The following is a 20,182-nucleotide window of genomic DNA, read 5'->3' as shown; positions in this document are numbered from 1 at the left end:
CATTAACTCCATTTTCAACTACCATATCCATATCACTTTAATTTTAGAAAGAGAGTGTGATTCTTGAGAGAGAAAGCTTAAATCCAAGAGGAAGAAGTTGTTCTCGGACCAAAGTGCGGGTATTAAAGTTGTTCATCTCCTCTCTAGCTCCATTGTGGTTGTAGTGGTATGTTCTAACTTTAATTTCCTTACTTTGATTTTGTGTAAGGGTTAGGGTTTGGGTAAATGAAGAACATAAAATACATATTTGGTGATTTTGGGTGTTCTTGGGTAAGATGGAGTCATGAAGACTCAATGGTGACTAACCTAGGGTTTCAAAATGTTAAGTGATGTTTATGAGTTCTAATTGGTTAGTTAATCACTAGCACACCTAGTTAATTAGTAAATGGGTGTTAGATGGGTTAGTGGATGACCCGAAATGGGTGTGTTGACTTTAAATTAGTCAAAGGGCTAATGATTGACCTAATTGGGAAATATGGGTATGAAAAACCCTAATTGTGTAATGGTTAGTGTTGTTGGACCTTAATCACTAGCTTTTAAGTGATTAATGATGGTCTTGACCCTTAAAGGGCGGTTTTGGTGAAAATGGGGCATTTAATGCATTTAAGTCATTAAATGCACATGAGTGAAGTGTTGGTATTTAGTCCAACAAGTTTGTTTGTTGATCGAGTACTTATTATATTAGGTACCTTGCTTTGAAGCTTGTGGAGGTATAAATCGTCACCAAATCGTTAAGGTGAGTGGAATGATTATATGCATATGTATGTAATGTATTTATTTGTATGCTATGGTATGAACCAAAGAGCCGGTAGTGCCATAGTATGTGCGAGCGTGCTATGATGTGAACCAAAGAGCCGGTAGCGTCATAGTACGTGTGTTATAGTGTGAACCAAAGAGCCGGTAGCGCTATAGCACGATTTGTTAGGGTGTGAACCAAAGATCCGGTAGCACCTTAGCGTTATTAGAGTGTGGACCAAAGAGCCGGTAGCACTCTAGAGTGAGTATGACTCGAGTTGTGATGTGAACCAAAGAGCCGGTAGCATCATGACAAATGCGTATGGTGTGAACCAAAGAGCCGGTAGCACCATGACGCTAGAATGGTTAACCATGGTTGTGTATTTTGTTTTGTAGCATATTATATTATGTCGATTATATGTTATTGATTACGCTAGTAGCGGTTTGTTGGAGATCATTAGCTTTGTACATGAGATGGTATGCTAATTGTATTGCTAGCGTGTATGCGGTATATGTGTAAGTGATTGCAAGTAGGTATGTTATATATATATGGGTATAATTATTGCATTCACTAAGCTTTGCTTACCCTCTCGTTGTTTATCTTTTTATAGGCTCCGGCGTTGACAAGGGTAAGGGCCTTCGATTGGATTAGAGATCCCGCTTGTTGTTTAGGGGTCGCATTTGGGATGTGATAGCTTTGGAGTTTGACCGAGATTTGGGTAGTTTAACCCCAAAAACCATGCTCATAGTGTCGTTTGGAATTTAAACTAGTGCGGTCGAAACTCGAACTTTTGTATGAAACTCGTAAAACGGCCGATGTGGGCCCCATTTTGTAAAACTCATTTTATTATTGAATCGTGTAAGTTTTAACCATTATAACATATTGTGAAAAGCGTTTCGTCTAAATATGCCGGGAAGTGGGAGATCTTTAATTGAAAATTGACGAAATCGGACAGAACTGAATGTGGGCCTATGCGCGCCGCGCACCCTGAGGTGTGCGCGTGGCGCACTCCACTGTAAAATAAAATAAAAATTATTACACGTGTTCGATTGTATATTGGGTTGGGTTGTTACAATTTTATTATGAAATATGTAAACATATATCTACATTTATCTAATTGTATATGTATTTCGGGTTTTAGTGGATATATCCATGGATGAAACTTTTCATCCATGTCCATATCCATATCCTTTTAATTTCATCCATATTCATATTCATATCCATTTAGGTTCATCCATATCCATCACGACGCGGATGGATCGGAGGGATATTCATTGGATCGGGTGACCATTGCATCTCTAATCCATACACACCTAATTTACTAATATGTCCTTAATTACAATAATTGTGGTTCAACTCTCTAGATGAATTTAAGGATATAATTGTAAGTTTTATGGTAAAAAGTGTGTATAGATCAAAAATTGGTGTGTGAGTATCACCTCCCATATAAAATAGATATAATGATGATTGTGAAATGGATCGGATATCATGTACTTTTTGAGAAAGACGCTGACTGGATCATGGTAGGAAAAATGAGAGTTGTAATGGGGGCTGTTGTCTAAGGATGAGTGGGATTTAATTTTGATTTTCTATTTTGCTGTTTTTTATTTGTTTTTATAATAAAAAATATTATATAAAAAAGAGTTAATAATTAAAAGAGTAAATTACACCAATGGTTCATGTGGTTTGTTGTAAATTACGTCGCTCGTCCCTATCTCTTAAAAATTACATGGTTCGTCCCTGTGGTTTTAAATATCAACGGCACTGGTCTTTGTGGTTTATTGTAAATTATGCCGCTCGTCCCTATATCTTTAAAATTATATGGTTCGTCCATATGGTTTTAAATATCAACGACGCTGGTCCCTATGGATTAATATTATTGTTATTATTGTTATTATTATTATTATTATTGTTATTATTATTATTGTTGTTGTTGTTTTTGTTTTTGTTGTTGTTGTTGTTGTTGGTGGTGGTGGTGGTGGTGGTGGTGAGTGGCAACATACTGTCCTCGTTGGTAGACTTACCTAATTTAAGTCAACTATAAGCTTGTAATTATTACCCAATTTGTCCCTCTAACCACTTTATTACGTTATACATTACCACTTATATATACATATATATTTAAGCTGAATTAAAGATGCAATTTAGATATTAGTATGAGTTAGTTAGCTACAAGTTAGTACTCGTAGCATGATTGTTTTTTTTTACAGTCGTATAGAGTCAATCATACACTATCTCGATAAAAAAGAAAAAGTCAACATTCTGTATCAGATAGTCTAACGTGGTACAAATATAGATCAACATTCTGATCTTAATCTTTTTTGACATTTAAAAAGTCAACTTCATTGCTGCTTGATAAAGAAAACTGAAGTAAGATGGAAGAACATTAAATCTCTTCTAATAAAAGCTAAGCAACAAACGAACTTCGGACAAACTTTTATAGGCATGCACTGGTTTCTGACTGTCGTTTGGTTCTCATGCTTGTAAAATTTGTTAAACATTCAAAATAATTTCCATTTATTTAACTGAGATAACACATGATGTGATGACCCGGAAATTTATGACCAAATTTAAACTTTATCTTTAAATGATTTAATGTTTTCGACACGATAAGCAAAGTCTGTAATGTTGAGTCTCAAAGTTTTGGAACTATATTCATGTAATCAATTATTCTTTGACTGTTCTCGAAGATTCACGAACAATATATATATATATATATATAACTTAATGTGCATATATATATATATATATATATATATATATATATATGATTTCAAGTTATTTAGTAAACGATAGTAACATTCGATTATTGATTCGATTGATATTTAGATAAGTTAACTAAAACGTTTAAGATGAACCAGTAAAACACTAATTTGCTACGGTATTTTCGAATTGCTACAGTACCCGAAAAGCTACAGTGTTTTCGAAAATCACTATTTGCTACAATAAAAAAAAACTTTACTACAGTAACTTTGCTACAGTTAAACACTATTTCAAAATGAAAATGTATATGTACATACTACGAGACGATGATTTATAGAAGTAAATGACCAAAACACTCGAAAGTTTAAGATACACTTTGAGTGATATAGTTTATTGATAATTTAAGACTATATTTTGACAAAGGTACGTGTCACGAAACGTAAAGAGCGAATTTTCTCAGCGTACGAAGGGACATTCGAAAAACCGGAACCGGAACATAAGTCGAGTGACGACGTACGACTTATCGGAACAAAAATTACAAATCAACTATGCACAAGAATAAAATATAATATATAATTAATTAATTTAAATTATATATTATATATATATTATAAAAATATGTCGACGAGCTAGTTGCCAAAATTATGTGAGCTGGAAAAATGGTCCATGCGATCGCATGGCCAATGGCCTTATGAACCATGCGATCGCATGGGGTCTGGGGACAGGCCACACCTATAAAAGCTCGATCATTTCTGCTTCTGTTTTGATTCAATTACTCCGTAAGTATTTATTTATTTTATTTATATTATTATTATTATTATTATTATTATTATTATTATTATTATTATTATTATTAAGATTAATATTATTATTAATCTTATTATTATTAGTAATATTAATATTATACATAAAATACTACGACGAGGTCTTGAGCGTGTCACTTTCAAAATGGGTTTTTTAAGCGGGATAGAGCTAAGGAAATTATGGGTAATGTTCGGGGGTATATTTATGAATCAAACCTAGTGTTTATCATCTCTGTTGCGTCTACGTACTTTTCTACAATATTGAATCACAATATTGATACGTGAGCATTCATATCTTATCTTTTGTATATTAATTGTGTATCCATGTCTAGTGCTCGAGTATATATATTTATGCATGCTTGTATGCTAAATTTTGTCGTTAAACAGTTTATAATAGATCACGAATTAAATACATATATTACTGGTAAAAGGTATATGATATACATGTTTTTGGAAAGCTGGCGAAAAATCAATAACTTTTCATTTAGATATCGAAAAGTTTCGATGAACGGATTAAAAGATATGATCAACTGAATTATAATTGACGTTAATTGGAATTGCTTTTGAATCTGCAATTAATATTTAAACAACTTGTTTGTAAGATTGATAAATTGAATTTTTGAATATTACCAACCGAGTAAATGAATCCTTATATAAGGTACGTCTCATTTTGTTGAACTATTGTCAAAATTGACTGTATGAAACGACTTTGGATAACTTTTGTATGTCGATCTCGAGCATTAGGATTGTGATACACTATGACCTGACCTAGCTTGATAAACATTTATTGACCAACATATGTTCTCTAGGTTGAGATCTACGGTTATTTGGTAATCCGAGTTTCGGTCACATTTTGGTGAACGACTTTATATGCTGCTAATGTGAGTTTCATTTGCTCCCTTTCTCATTGGGCTGAGAATACATGCACTTTATTTTTAACACAATGGATACAAGTACATACTAAATTCTACACTGAGTTTGAACCGAAAATCCCTTAGCTTTGGTAACTAGTAATTGCCAGTTATAAGAACTGGTGAGCGCGAGTAGTAGTATATGGATCCATAGGGCTTGATATCCCCGTCCGAGCTAGAGCGCTAGCCTTTTAACGGACGTATGCTATTTGAGAAGCGTACACGTTGGTTTGCGTGTATTATTAAGATGATTATACAAAGGGTACAAATTATATATACGTTAAGTTTAGTTACCAGGGTGCTCAATCTTGTAGAATATTTTGATAAACATTTCTGGATGAAACAACTGAAATCTTGTGATCCACCTTTGTGTACAGATTATACAAAACATTAAAACTATGAACTCACCAACCTTTGTGTTGACACTTGTTAGCATGTTTATTCTCAGGTTCCCTAGAAGTCTTCCGCTGTTTGCTTATATGTTAGACAAACTATGTGCATGGAGTCTTACATGGCATATTTTTCAAGGAAACGTTGCATTCACCAAATCATCACCATGTATCTTATTTTGACTGCATTGTCAACTGAAGTACTATTGTAAACTATTATTTACGGTGATTGTCTATATGTAGAAATCATCAGATGTCGAAAACCTTTGACTTAAATATTCATTTATGGTGTGCCTTTTCAAAAGAATGCAATGTTTACAAAACGTATCATACAGAGGTCAAATACCTCGCAATGAAATCGATGAATGACGTGTTCGTCCATATGGATTTGGAGCGATCGTCACACATGATTAAAAGAAACTCTAGATGTAACTACATATAATCTGAATAAAAAAGTGAACAAAGCTTAATAATAATAATAATAATAATAATAATAATAATAATAATAATAATAATATAATAATAATAATAATAATAATAATAATAATAATAATAATAATAATAATAATAATAATAATCCACAGGGACCGGCATCGTTGATATTTAAAACCACGTGGACGAACCATGTAATTTTAAAAAGATAGGGACGAGCGACGTAATTTACAATAAATTACAGGGATCAGCGCCGTTGATATTTAAAACCACAGGGACGAACCATGTAATTTTTAAGAGATATGGATTAGCGACTTAATTTACATTAAACCACATGGACCATTGGTGTAATTTACTCTAATTAAAATTAAAATTACATAATATCAAATAAAACTATAAATAACATTTAACATAAAATTAGAAAGTGCATAAACTTAAACATAACACAAAATTAATCAGTTATAAAATTGAAATAAAACATAAAGTAGTTGCTTAATCGTCATTATTGTCATCATTGTTGTTGTTATCGTTTTCATCTTCATCTTCGGAAGACGAAATTTGGATTATATCTCTAAACTTCTTTCGAACCCAACTTTGAAGCTTTCCAACCATTTTTTTGTCTTTCTTGTTTAAACGATCGGTATCCGCATTTAGGATTTGGATCCCTTGCGCAGCTTGTTGGCTGCATCTCAAAATGCCGCAAGAGATAAACTTTTTTCTTCGTCCTTCATAACTGAACTTTTGGTGGACTTTGAAGAGTTTGTTGAACGAGATGTCGTTCTCGCATCGAACGAAATCGATCTTCTCGCGGCCGCTTTTGATTTGTCTCTCCCTAAACCCTAAACTCTAAACCGTTCGTGTTAAAAACTCAATCTAAATCCTAAATCTAAACCCTAAATCTAAACCCTAAACCCTAAATTTCTAAACCCTAATATCTAAACCCTATAAACCCTAATATCTAAACCCCAATAGCTAAAACCTCAACGTACGCTCGAAAAACACGATAATTGTTATATATTACTTCTTCGAGCGTTTTCCCGCCAAAATAAAAACATTTATCACAAAGTGTCTACTAAATGTTCATATTTTCATCCCATCTATAATGTTCGCGAACAAAGATTTTTCAAAAAACGAAAAAAAAAAGTTTTTGCTTCCCCCCGCTTCCCCCCGATTGGTTACTTCCCTCTTGATCCTGCCACTATATATATATATATATATATATATATATATATATATATATATATATATATATATGGATCAAATGAGAACTTTTTGGTGTGAGAACCTTGAGAACTCAAAAATACACTGAAATTCGAAAAAAGGGAAATTCGAGCAAAAAAAAAGTGGCGGGAGAGCAAAAAAAGGGAATTCGAGCAAGGGAAAGTCGAACAAAAAAAAGGCGGTTGAACAAAAAATGAAAGTCGAACAAAAATTATGATATTCGAACAAAAATGTGTTCTACATTTTTTATAGTCGAAAAAAAAATGTAGAACACAGCGGTAGTCGAACAAAAAATATTGAAATTCGAACAAAAATGTGTTCTACATTTTTGTAATTCGAACAAAAAAAAATTTTGCTCGACTATAAATTTTTGTTCGTTCGTGTTTTTAATTTTTGCTCGAATTTCCTTTTTTTTTCGCCCGCCACTTTTTTTCTCGAATTAGTTCTCACATTAAAAAAGTTCTCACCGGATCCTCTCCATACACACACACACACACACACACACACACACACACATATATATATATATATATATATATATATATATATATATATATATATATATATATATATATATATATATATATATATAAGGATCAATGGGGAAGTAACCAATCGAGGGGAAGTGGGGGGAAGCAAAAATTTTTTTCGATTTTTGAAAAAAATTTGTTCACGAACATTATAGAATGGATGAAAATATGAACATTTAAAAAAGACACTTCGTGATGAATGTTATTATTTTGGCGGAAAAACGATCGACAAAAATAACATTCAAGATAATATTGTTCGTGAAAAATGTCAACGTTTTTTTTTATAATGTTTTGTGAAGTAAAATTTAGCCCGATTTAGAGTTTAGGGTCTAAGGTTTAGGGTTTAGGGTTTGGTGTTTTGGGTTTATTCCATAAACCCAAAACACCAAACCCAAAACTCTATACCGTTCGTGTTAAAAACTCAATCTAAATCCTAAATCTAAACCCTAAATCTAAACCCTAAACCCTAAATTTCTAAACCCTAATATCTAAACCCTATAAACCCTAATATCTAAACCCTAATATCCAAACCCTAATATCTAAAACCTCAACATACGCTCAAAAAACACGATAATTGTTATATATTACTTCTTCGAGCGTTTTTCCGCCAAAATTAAAATATTTATCACAAAGTGTCTTTATTAAATATTCATATTTTCATCTAATCTATAATGTTCGTGAACAAAGTTTTTCCAAAAAACGAGAAATTTTTTTTTTGCTTCCTCCCGCTTCCCCCCGATTGGTTACTTCCCTCTTGATCCTACCAATATATATATATATATATATATATATATATATATATATATATATATATATATATATATATATATATATATATATATATATATATATATATATATATATATATAGGGGCAGGATCAATGGGGAAGTAACCAATCGGGGGGAAGCAATTTTTTTTTCTTGTTTTTTTAAAAAACTTTGTTCACGAACATTATGGATTGGATAAAAATATGAACATTTAGAAAAGACACTTCGTGATGAATGTTATTGTTTTGGCGGGAAAACGATCGACAAAAATAATATTCAAGATAATATTGTTCGTGATGAATGTTATTATTATATATATAGGTTTGGATTTAGGATTTAGATTGAGTTTTTAACACGAACGGTTTAGAGTTTAGGGTTTAGGGTTTGGTATTTTGGGTTTATTCCATAAACCCAAAACACCAAACCCTAAACCCTACCATAAACCCAAAACACCAAACCCTAAACCCTAAACTCTAAACCGTTCGTGTTAAAAACTCAATCTAAATCCTAAATCTAAACCCTAAATCTAAACCCTAAATCTAAACCCTAATATCTAAACCCTATAAACCCTAATATCTAAACCCTAATATCTAAACCCTAATATCTAAAACCTCAAAATACGCTCGAAAAACACGATAATTGTTAAATATTATTTTGTCGAGCGTTTTCTCGCTAAAATAAAAACATTTATCACAAAGTGTCTTTATTAAATGTTCATATTTTCATCCAATCTATAATGTTCGTGAACAAAGTTTTTTCAAAAAACGAAAAAAAAACATTTACTTCCACCGATTGGTTACTTCTCTTGATCCTAACTATATATATATATATATATATATATATATATATATATATATATATATATATATATATATATATATATATATAATAGAAGGATTAAATGAGACATAATCTCGTTATTTTTTTTAAAAAGCAACGCCACTTCAATTCTAAAATGACTTTTTAATCATTTTTGTTGATTTTTATTTTCTCATTTTCTAATTTACATTTCAGATTACACGCGCAAAATAATCTCACCCAAACATCACCTTAACCGCTGCTAAACAAGCCTTGTTACTGGGTGTTGCTCCTCAAGCTTCTAGCGGCTTCATTTGGGACGAACTCCGTGTTCAATTTCTCGATTTCCTGCTGGTATGTTTCGTCCTGCCTTATCTGTTTGATTTATTTCCAATTTAGCGTGTTCAATCTCTTCAATTATAGCCGGGTTTGCATTTATCTTAGTCAATACTTTTCTATGATGGGTAGCAGATAAGATTCACAATATCATGAACACCAAGTGTTTGATAAAATTCCTCAATGAGAACACTGCTAGTTTTAAGCAATAGTAGAACTGCTGAAGAAGTAACACCACTTGTAAGTAGTGAGCTTGTTGTTTAGGGTACTAATCACTCTCTAAAAGTTCCTACCTATTGATTTAAACAGATTAGAAACCACAAATTTTCAAGAATTTTATATGTAAGAGTTCATTTCTATGATATAATAATAAAAACTGACAATTGTTATTTTTTATTGCAGATATGAGTTGTTGTTTGGTTTCTCCTGAGTTGGGAACTACTTCCTTTGTAAGTAAACAGAGATATTTACCCATTAAAGCTGGCAGCTTGAAATACAATTCACAACAGGATCTCGAATTCTTTGATTCTGTGAAGGTAACACATGTATATGTTAGCATCTGGCTTTTGTATTGAATAACTGACATTTTGAAACATGGCTTCTGTAAATTCAAGCATACACACAACTTGACTTGGTTTGAACAACATTGATAATAACTTGAAGTATTTTCTTGCAGATTAGTGTCAAGAAATCCAGACATCAATGTGTATTTTTAGGTCCATTTCCCAATATATCTAGGGCACAATCATTGATTATTTGTTGCAGCAATAATCCTCAAAATGTTGATTTGCCACGTTACTATTCCAAGAAAGAAAAAAAGCCTTTTCCTGTACCTATTTTGGACCTTCGACGGGCTGCAAGGGAGAGGATGAAGAGTAGAAAAGGCCAGCCTAAAAGACCCGCCCCACCTCCAAAAAACGGGTTGCTGGTTCAGAGAATGATTCCTCTTGCTTATAATGTGTTGAATGCAAGAACTATATTGATTAACAATCTCAAAAAGCTCCTCAAAGTGGTCCCCGTACAAGCGTGCAAGTAATTCTTTTGCCCTGATACACATTTAACTTTTGCAATTTTTTGTTTGAATCTCATTCAAATGTTCATCTCATCAATATTGTGTTGATTCAGTGAGATTTCGATAGGAGTTAGATTTTTTCTATATGTTTAATCTCCTTTTGGCAGGTATTGTAATGAAATTAATGTGGGACCCGTGGGTCATCCCTTCAAGTCATGTCAAGGTCAAAATTCTTCTATTCGAAAGGGAAAACACGAGTGGGTAGACGCTATTGTCGAGGACATAATCGTTCAAATCGAATCTTTTCACCTATACGATCGTTTGGGAAAACGTATCACTCACGAAGAACGATTTTCCGTCCCTCGAATCCCAGCACTTGTTGAGCTTTGCATTCAAGCAGGTGTCGATTTACCCGATTTCCCCACAAAAAGAAGACGAAAACCCATTATTCGAATCAGCAAAAGCGAGTTCATCGATGCTGATGAAAGTGAATTACCCGATTTACCCTCACAAGATCCAAAACCCATGTTATTAACTGAAATACCAGATTGGGAAATAACCCCACCGTCTAATAAAGAAGAAATAGTATTACTTGCAGAAGAAACGCTTAAAGTATGGGAGAAGATGAGAACAGGGGCTAACAAATTGATGAAGATGTACCCTGTGAGAGTTTGTGGATACTGCCCCGAGATCCACGTGGGACCCACGGGTCATAAAGCACAAAACTGTGGGGCGTTTAAGCACCAACAGAGGAATGGACAGCACGGGTGGCAATCGGCGGTTCTTGATGATTTGATACCGCCAAGGTACGTGTGGCATGTTCCTAATTTGGACGAACCGATGTTGCAAAAGGAGTTGAGGAATTTTTATGGTCAGGCGCCAGCTGTCGTGGAGATTTGTGTGCAGGGTGGTGCGGTTGTACCTGAACAGTACAAGCCGACGATGCGGTTAGATGTTGGTATTCCTAGTAGTGTTAGAGAAGCAGAAATGGTGGTTTGAAGTTATAACCGTATGGTTAAATTTACTTTTTTATTGTGTATTTCATATGATCAATTCTGAATTGTAAAATGATCGTTCTTTAAGATATAAATTATCTTCTAAAGGCTCGATTTTACTACGCGTTTCCCTCCGATTGGATCATTTTAATTGTGTTGTAATGTTTTATCCAAGTGCCTCTTTAAAAACGTTACAAACTGGCGATTGCATTAGTCTAAAAATGGTGGTTAAATATTTGTTATTATTATTAAGTGAAGTGATGTTGGTCAATATTCACCTTAGCACGTATGTGTTTCTAGTCGCGATAGTCCTTTTTAATGCTGTAAATTAAAGAGATAACCTGCTTATCGTATTCTCGTTCTCTAACCCTGTTTGGCTCACGAAATCTAATGAAATTATGGCGGAATTCTAACTGAATTTAGACGTGTCTAAATTCCATTCCAATTCCGCCAGAATCCCATTGAATTCCGTGAGTCAAACGGAGTCTTAAGATTTCATAACGTTATTAATTATAGATAATCTTCCAACACTTTTTCTTGCACATTTTCAGGAAAAGCTAGTTATAACTTAGCAAACTTGTAAATTATCATTAAGCTGTATTATCACATTAGTCTGATGGAGTTCCAAAAGGCCTCATTTTTTTGTAATTAACGCTGATATAAAATGTATGGATTTATTTGTTTATATAGCTTAGCTTTGTTTATAATTCGGAGGGATATGTCTTTATAAATAACTAGAGGTGGAGTTGAATAGTTAATTACTTAGTTTGTATTTAAAAACTTTTTTATTTAATCATCTTCTTGAACTTGGGTGTTGTTTGTAAATAAATGTGATGAAAATAAATAAGGAAAACACAAGATTTATAGTTATTGGGGAAGATATTAATGAATCTTCTTTAATTCATTCTTTAGATTTTCAATAATACTAGTGAAATGACCCGTGAAATTACGGGTTTGTTTAAACGAAACAATTTAATGATATGTTTTAGGTATTAAGTGAATGTAAATGCTAAAGTTATTTAGTTTAATGACCCGTAGAATCACGTACTCCGACTAAGAAACTTGTCGTTGTTTTTACAAACATACTGATGTACTTAATTTGGTCAGAACAAATGAACTACATTCATTCTCCCATCACTCTCTTTCAATTTTCATCACAATTACTATTTTCTTTTGTCATAAAAGCCTACATTACAACATTTTATTGAGACATATATTGACATACATATATAGCGTAATTAATCCTGTAAAGAGATATATTATACAATTAACATTTTCATATTTTTATTAAATACAATTAATTATTTTGATAACATCATCATGGGATTAGAATTTTTCTCGTTATTTCTATTTTTTTTTAATTTGGATAATCCTTATATATGACATCATCAAAATAATTAATAAGATTTTATTTTAATTCAAAATTATTTAGGTTAGAGACATCACAATTACTATTTTCCTTATCATAAAAGACTACATTACAACCTTTTATTGAGACATATTTCGCATACATATATAGTAATTAATCCCGTAAAGAGATATATTATACAATTAATATGTTAATATTTTCATTAAATACAATTAATTATTTTCATGACATCATCATGGGGTTTAGAATTTTTCTTTTTTAAAATTTGGATAATTTTTATTAATAACATCATTAAAATAATTAATAAGATCTTATTTTAATTCAAAATTATTTAGATTAATGACATCACCCACTATGTTTAATTTTTTTTTTTCATTTTCTTTTTTTGATTTTTTTTAACAAAGGAAATAACATTTTTATGATGTCATCATTTTAAAACTTTAATAGAAAGTATAGATTTAATTCAAAACTATTTAGGTTAATGACATCACCCACCATACTTAGATTAATTTTTATTTTTTTAACAAAGGAAATAACATTTTTACGATGTCATCATGCTTTAATAGAAAGTATAGATATCTTGAAAATCGACGAAGAGCTGTCCTCATAAGTCATAAGGAGCCATTAAGAATGAGATCACAACAAAGATTTTTAAGATCACTTGTTCTGAACAAGAATCACTAAGATCACTCGTTCTCACTAAAAGATACACTCCAAATTATACCTTTCACTTTTAGCAAGACTTCATCCAAAATGTACCCATTAAGAGTTTTGGCATCAGCTATGGCCACAATTTTTCTCAAATATTACTAGTTAATAAACATTTTTGGTAAGTGAGAACCAGTAAAAACATCTATTCTACACATCAAGAGCTATATTAACATATTGTTTGACAAACAATAATAAATCAATCCAGTAGGAAAAATACTACAACTACTAAATGGCCACATAACATATTCCTCAATTTATAACTATGCACAAATTATCACCAGTAACAAACTCATGCTCATTAAGCAACCAAATTAACAATAATCTAATCAACATGATTACATGAATTTCCAACACTGCTAGATTCAAATATATCCCACCAGCATGACTTCTCCGATTTTTCAGTTCCAAACTTCAACAGCAATAATCATTTAAAGTTTCAAATAAAGCTGTATACAGTATAACAAATACATCATAACTGAATACTTACAATAATACCATTACCAGTTTCATGATATAGATGATAGACCAGACTCATATCACAACAGCTTGTTCAGAATCAGTTACAACATCAGATTCGTGGTCACTAGAAATAGTCTTCTCTTCACGATCCCAATCTGACAGGTCAACTTCTGCATTTGACTGACGTGCGTTTGCAGCAGCACGAGTTATTGCAATGGCCTCACCATCTGCTGCTGACACCTCAACCAAGTATTCAACTCCTTTGCTTGGTGTCCTGCATGTTAACCATAATAGCACGAGTCAATCAAAGGTGGAAAATTAGAAGTGTACGTTTGAGTAAGGTCAAAGCAGGTTTGGTTGGACTGGACTGGGTCCAGCCGACCTATTATCTAACTGTTTACTTAGGTAACTGACATAAGTTTTTGCCTAGTGAATATTTTTAGAAAACAATGAGAATTATTCCTCAGGTCATACCTCCACGTAAACCATGAATATTAGATCCCTACAGCAGCAGTTTCAGCACTGTATCTACACCAAAATCGTTGAGCTACAAAGAGAAACATGTGATATGATAAAGTGAGAATCATGTGATATGATCAAAGAAGCGGATAAATCAACGATGGAATATCGGAAATATATGATCATTTGTTTAGAAATCTTGAAAACAAGAAAAAATGCCAGTGTACACGGACTTACGAAATAACTAATTCAGAGTTTCTGTAAAAAAAAAAGAAAAAATTTGATTACATATAATGAATTGGTGATTGATTACACGCATAATATAATGAAATGGTGGGTGAAAAGTAAACAAATCTTACCTGACACACTTGATGAATCGTCCAGCATGCGTCCATCCCTTCATATTTTCGAAGCTTAGTGTTTTAGGTGACGGGAATGTAGTTGTAGGATTCTTCACTACTACTTTTTTTTCGAACCAAACCCACATTATTAATCCCATATGTTGATTTTGGGGATATGGGAGATGAGGGGCATGTAGTTGTAGGATTCTTCACTACCACTTTTACTTTTGATATACCTTTTTTTCAGCTTCGGGCAACCAATGATTCTCAAACTGAGAAGTGAACTCAACTGCATTTTCGGTAGATCTTTCATCTTTGGGCAGTTGCGAATTTCAAGATGTTGGAGGGAGGTGAGGTGTTGCAGTCCCTTTGAAATTGTTTCCAATTCCTTCAAATCGCGTATCTCAAGGGAAGTAAGAGATGTTGGTAATAAGATATGTTTCATCTTTGGGCAGTCTTGAATTTCAAGATGTTGGAGGGATGTGAGGTGTTCCAGTCCCTTTGATATTGTTTCAATTTCCTTCAAATATTTTATATGGAGAGAGGTGAGAGACGATGGAAGAAGACAATACAAATGGTCATCACTAATAATAATACTCGCATCATCCTCATTTCCTGACGATCCCCCACCATATAACTCCAGGTCAACAAGTGAGGGTGGGAATTTCTGTGGGCCCCACTCTGATATCGGCTTCTTCAACTTACCTATTGTTAATTTTTTCAATTTAGGAGGCCAAAGCCCACCAGGAAATGAACCACCCAAACTTGGACACTTGTAAATTACCAGATGTGTTAAGAATATGAGTTTCGGCAGTTGTACATCAGGCATTGACTCCAGACTTTCACAATCAACTATTCTCAAACTGGTGATATGAAGGAAGCAATTCAATTCAACGATGATTTTCAGATGTGGAAAGCGTCTAATATCTAGAGATTCAAGCGATGGCATCCCTGTATTGTTGTTGTTGTTGATAAGCATCTGAGTCTTGTCTCCTCCTCCTTCATATCCATCAATATAAACTAACTTGAGTTTCTGCCCTCCTCGAGATGAGAAAGACACATCTCTAATTGAATCACATCTCAGAATACTCAATGTCTCAATGTTGTTTGGACAACTACAACGCTCAATATTCTTACATTTCTCTATAGACAGGTTCCTAAGAGATGCCAAGTGATTGCTTCCACTCTTGTCATTATTATCATCCTCCTCCCCTCTCTCACCAAGACTAATCAAATCATAACAATTATCTACTTCCAACTCCCTTAAACTCGCAAGAACCACGCTTGCCTTTGCTTCTGATTCCCACAAGTATCTTATCCCATCACATGACCTGATGATTAACTTTTCAAGTTTCCTCAGATGATCTCCAAAACCTCTCATGAACATCACATCAGTAAGACCTGAAATACGACCTAGGTTTAACTCTGTGACGGATGAAGCTACCTGAACCAGACTAGTCAACACACTAGTCAACACACTGTGATCACACTCCCTTATTTTAAGATGTCTTAGTGAAGGCAGTGCATCGATTGATACTTCGACCAGATTTGGACATTTTCTAATAACAAGCTTCTCAAGGCACGGAAACACAACCCCTCTTTTGGTTGACCATAACTTCCAACACTTCATATTTTTGAAGCTTAGAATTTTAAGTACAGGGAATGACACTACACCAGTAGTACCAAGAAACTCCAAACCTACATTATTCACCTCATCCATGCCTTCAATAAACAACTTCTCAAGTGAGGGTAGCTGCCCTAGTGGCGGTAAACATGTACAATTATTACAACCATGTAAGTATGTAACCATACCTCTGATAACTTATTAAAATTGGGATCCACAACCCAATTTGGAAGCTCTATTCCTCTATGTGACACTATTTTAAGTTGTTTTAGAGTACCACTATGAGGCTTCATCCCATCTAATACATCCTTATCGAGAAAATCTTTTCCAGAATCATCGACCACATCACTCCATCTCAACTCTAACTCGCTAAGCCTCTTTTGAGAAAAGTTAGCCTCTCGTGCATCATTAGCATTTGTCACTTTCTCTAACCCTTCAATACGGATATCCCCGCACAGGTTCTTCAATTCTTTCAGCTCCCTAATTCCAAATCTGTTTTCACCTCCAATAATTATTTTGGACAGTGTTTGGAGGCTGTTTAACTTACCAATCCCTAAGGGCATCTTATTCAATTTCAAAGAGTAAGTATTTCTGATGTCAACATGCCTCAGATTTTTGAGCATTGAGAAGTCGTTGGGCAACTTAACTAAATCGTAACAGCCAAACAGGATAAGTGTTTGTAAATTATAGAGGTTGCAGACACTTTCTGGTAGTTGTGTGATATTAGTTTGAGATACATTAAGATACCTCAAGTGCCTCAAGCTACCAAGCAATAGTATCTGGTATTTCACTTATCATAAAGTTACTTAAATTGAGGACCCTTAACAATGGCAGCATTAGGAAAATGTCAACCAGAATCTTGTTAGATAAGTTGAAACATTGGCTATAGCCTATCTCCCTTTGGACATGTGGGTAGTGAATTTAATTTACTTAGTAAAATGGATATGATTGAGTCACATGTATACAGTAGCAGGTCAAAAGATATATGGCAGTGGACACTATCTACAAATGGGATGATCACTATAAAAACTCTCACATCGTTGCTGGAAGAAAAGGTACTTGAAGAAGGTCGCGGTCAACCTGAAATTATGAGAAATAACTTCATTCTTAAAAAAGTTGAGATGTTCATATGGACAGAAAAAAAAGACGAAGATTACCAGTTTTACTCGAATTGGACAAGCGAGGAGTGGACCTACATTGTTGTCTAATGCAGTCTATGTGATATGCAATCTATGTGATGATGATATAGAATATGCTCTAATCTTTTGCAAGCACGCTTTTAATATTTGGGTTCGTGTTTACAAATGGTGGGGCCTCAAGAACGTTACAAACCTTAGCACCAGTGAAGCTTTCCGTGGGAAGACAAGCCGTCATTCTACAGGTATTGGACTGAAGATATGGCAAGAGGTAGAGTGGACGTGCAGATATTTATATTGGAAGAAATGTAATTAAAAGGTGTTAGAGAAAATCTGTTTGGAACGGCCCCACGGCCAGTGGCGGACCTTGGGGTTACCCAAAGGGGGTATCCGCCACACCTAAATTTAACGGAAAAAAAATTTACACACAAAAAAAAATACTAAAAAATAAGATTTTTTTAGTGTTTACCCCCATGTCACTAGCTTCACCCCCTCTATCGGGCTCAAGTTCCGCCACTGCCCACGGCTCTAAATATATGTGAGATGTATGTATATGCGTGTCTGAGTTAAGCAACTTCTGCCAATATATTACTTATTACACTAATCATTTGATATTACACATATGCTAACTAAAGAGATATTACCCATAATTAAGAGGTATATATCAACTTTCAACTATTATTGTGTTAATCCATCTAATAATATGTTCTGTTTTTAGCCGAAAATATTTGGACCAAGTGAAACATAAGATATAGGATATAGCCTGAATCAACCCATTTCACAAGTAAATGGGTCAAAATTGACACCACTAACATTATAAATGAAATTGGACCTACCAAAAGTTCTTATCAATTGCAATTCAACTAATAGAAAGAAATGTAATATGAAATACTATCATATTGCAAACCATAAGAATATACACCAGCTTCTTAATCAATTATATAAAACTAACTCCAATTACAGGTTTGCACATGTATCATTGCCAAACATGTCATGCTCGAGTGTGAAGCATAATCTGCCGTGCAGCAATCACTATATAGCCTTGGTTCTAATAACCTAAAGAAAACTTCAGACCCGTGAATTAATTTCATTTTGTCAAAACATATGAAGGGAATTAATTTGTCGATGTCAAAACTTTATTATTGTTTCATTTTGTGGTTATTTATGGTAGGTTTTTCCATGTGATTAACATTTCTCAGGGTTTGCTACCAAAAGGTTTGAAGGTTAAAGCACCTAGCCGGATCAACCACAGTAACCGGTGGCTCTAAAGGCACAAGCAAGTTTTAATAAATAGACATACGGACACAAACTATAACTTAATACATGCTCAATTGCAGGGGATGAATTTCAGTCACATATAACTAATAGGTTGTTTCTTAAAGAGATACTTTGTTAATTAAGTTGTAAACAGGGGACATCAGTAAGACAGTAACAAGAAGTTGTAAATCATCTTTTGGTTGAATTAGAACATGCTGTCATGCACAGAATTATAAATATTCTTGCTTCATGCCTCATAGACAGCTACTCGGTCTAAAGTGAATTTTCACCCATGAGTCCATGAAAGACCTTATATATGTGCAAACTCCAAATTACAAAACCTTTCACTTTTAGCAAGACTTGATCCAAAATGTACCCATTTGACTAGTTAATAAACATTTTTGAGAAGTGTGAACGAGTCCAAGCATCTATTCTACACATCAAGAGCTATATTAACATATTGTTTGGTACACAATAATAATTTAATCTAGTAGGAAAAATACTACAACTACTTAATGGCCACATAACACCTTCCTCAAGTTATAACTGACCCTGTGCACAAATTATCACCGGTTACAAACTCATGCTCACTGAGCAACCAAATTATCAATAATCTAATCATAATGAATTTCCAACAATGGTTAATTCAAAAATATCCCACCATTACTTTTCCAATTTTTTAATTCCAAATTTCAACATCAATTAAAATTTAAAGTTTCAAATAGAGCTGCACAGTAAACAAACTAGTACATCATAACTGAATACTTACAATAATACAATTACCAGTTGCATGATTTATACAATTCGCCGTTTCATTTTTGCGTTTTTTGCGATGTGAAACCTTAATTAGTCAAATGGGGCCGGGTGAGTCACATTCAAGAGATGAAATCGATACTTTTAAACCTTTAATTAATACTAAATATATTAGAGTGGTGACATGTCAGGCCTAACTTGCTGAGTCAGAAAAAGTGGGAAGTGGTGACCTATGTTACTTGGGTATGTCAGATTTAGAAAAATAAAATAAAAAAAGCAAAATCAATACCAACGGTCCATTTGATTTTTGTAAAATTGCGTCGCATGGGTAACTGACCAGAGGGGGACGGAACAAAGCGACTGGAGTGGGGAGTGGGGCGACGGGCGACGAGCTAGGCGACGTGGGGAGACGGACAACCACTCCCAGCGCTCTTATGGA

General features: G+C 33.6%; 2 protein-coding genes across 5 annotated transcripts; one reads left to right on the top strand and one right to left on the bottom strand.

Moving 5' to 3' along the window:
• Positions 1–9,506: 9,506 nt before the first annotated feature.
• LOC139893172 (APO protein 2, chloroplastic-like) lies at positions 9,507–11,791 on the top strand. Its single transcript, XM_071876322.1, has 4 exons — positions 9,507–9,645; positions 10,030–10,163; positions 10,304–10,659; positions 10,807–11,791. Exons 2-4 carry the CDS (start codon positions 10,032–10,034, stop codon positions 11,636–11,638), a joined length of 1,320 nt encoding a protein of 439 aa, XP_071732423.1. The 5' UTR covers positions 9,507–9,645; positions 10,030–10,031; the 3' UTR covers positions 11,639–11,791.
• A 2,204-nt stretch (positions 11,792–13,995) lies between these two features.
• LOC139894580 (uncharacterized) lies at positions 13,996–19,861 on the bottom strand. Of its 4 annotated transcripts, none has more exons than XM_071877947.1 (5): positions 19,760–19,861; positions 15,336–17,677; positions 14,992–15,300; positions 14,648–14,720; positions 13,996–14,447 (listed from the first exon to the last, which is right to left on the bottom strand). In XM_071877947.1, the coding sequence occupies exons 2-3, from the start codon at positions 16,781–16,783 to the stop codon at positions 15,195–15,197; spliced, it is 1,554 nt and encodes a 517-aa protein (XP_071734048.1). In that variant the 5' UTR covers positions 16,784–17,677; positions 19,760–19,861; the 3' UTR covers positions 13,996–14,447; positions 14,648–14,720; positions 14,992–15,194. The 4 variants fall into 4 exon arrangements, with proteins under 4 accessions (XP_071734048.1, XP_071734049.1, XP_071734047.1 ...); XM_071877948.1 differs by lacking the exon at positions 19,760–19,861 and adding an exon at positions 17,755–17,941; XM_071877946.1 differs by lacking the exon at positions 19,760–19,861 and having other exon boundaries at positions 15,336–17,941.
• Positions 19,862–20,182: the final 321 nt, after the last annotated feature.

This window comes from Rutidosis leptorrhynchoides, chromosome 2 (genome assembly GCF_046630445.1).
Source record: "Rutidosis leptorrhynchoides isolate AG116_Rl617_1_P2 chromosome 2, CSIRO_AGI_Rlap_v1, whole genome shotgun sequence".
In the NCBI taxonomy this organism is placed as follows: Eukaryota; Viridiplantae; Streptophyta; class Magnoliopsida; order Asterales; family Asteraceae; genus Rutidosis; species Rutidosis leptorrhynchoides.
Note: the sequence above shows the minus strand (reverse complement) of the source record. Positions and strands in the feature narration are given on the sequence as shown.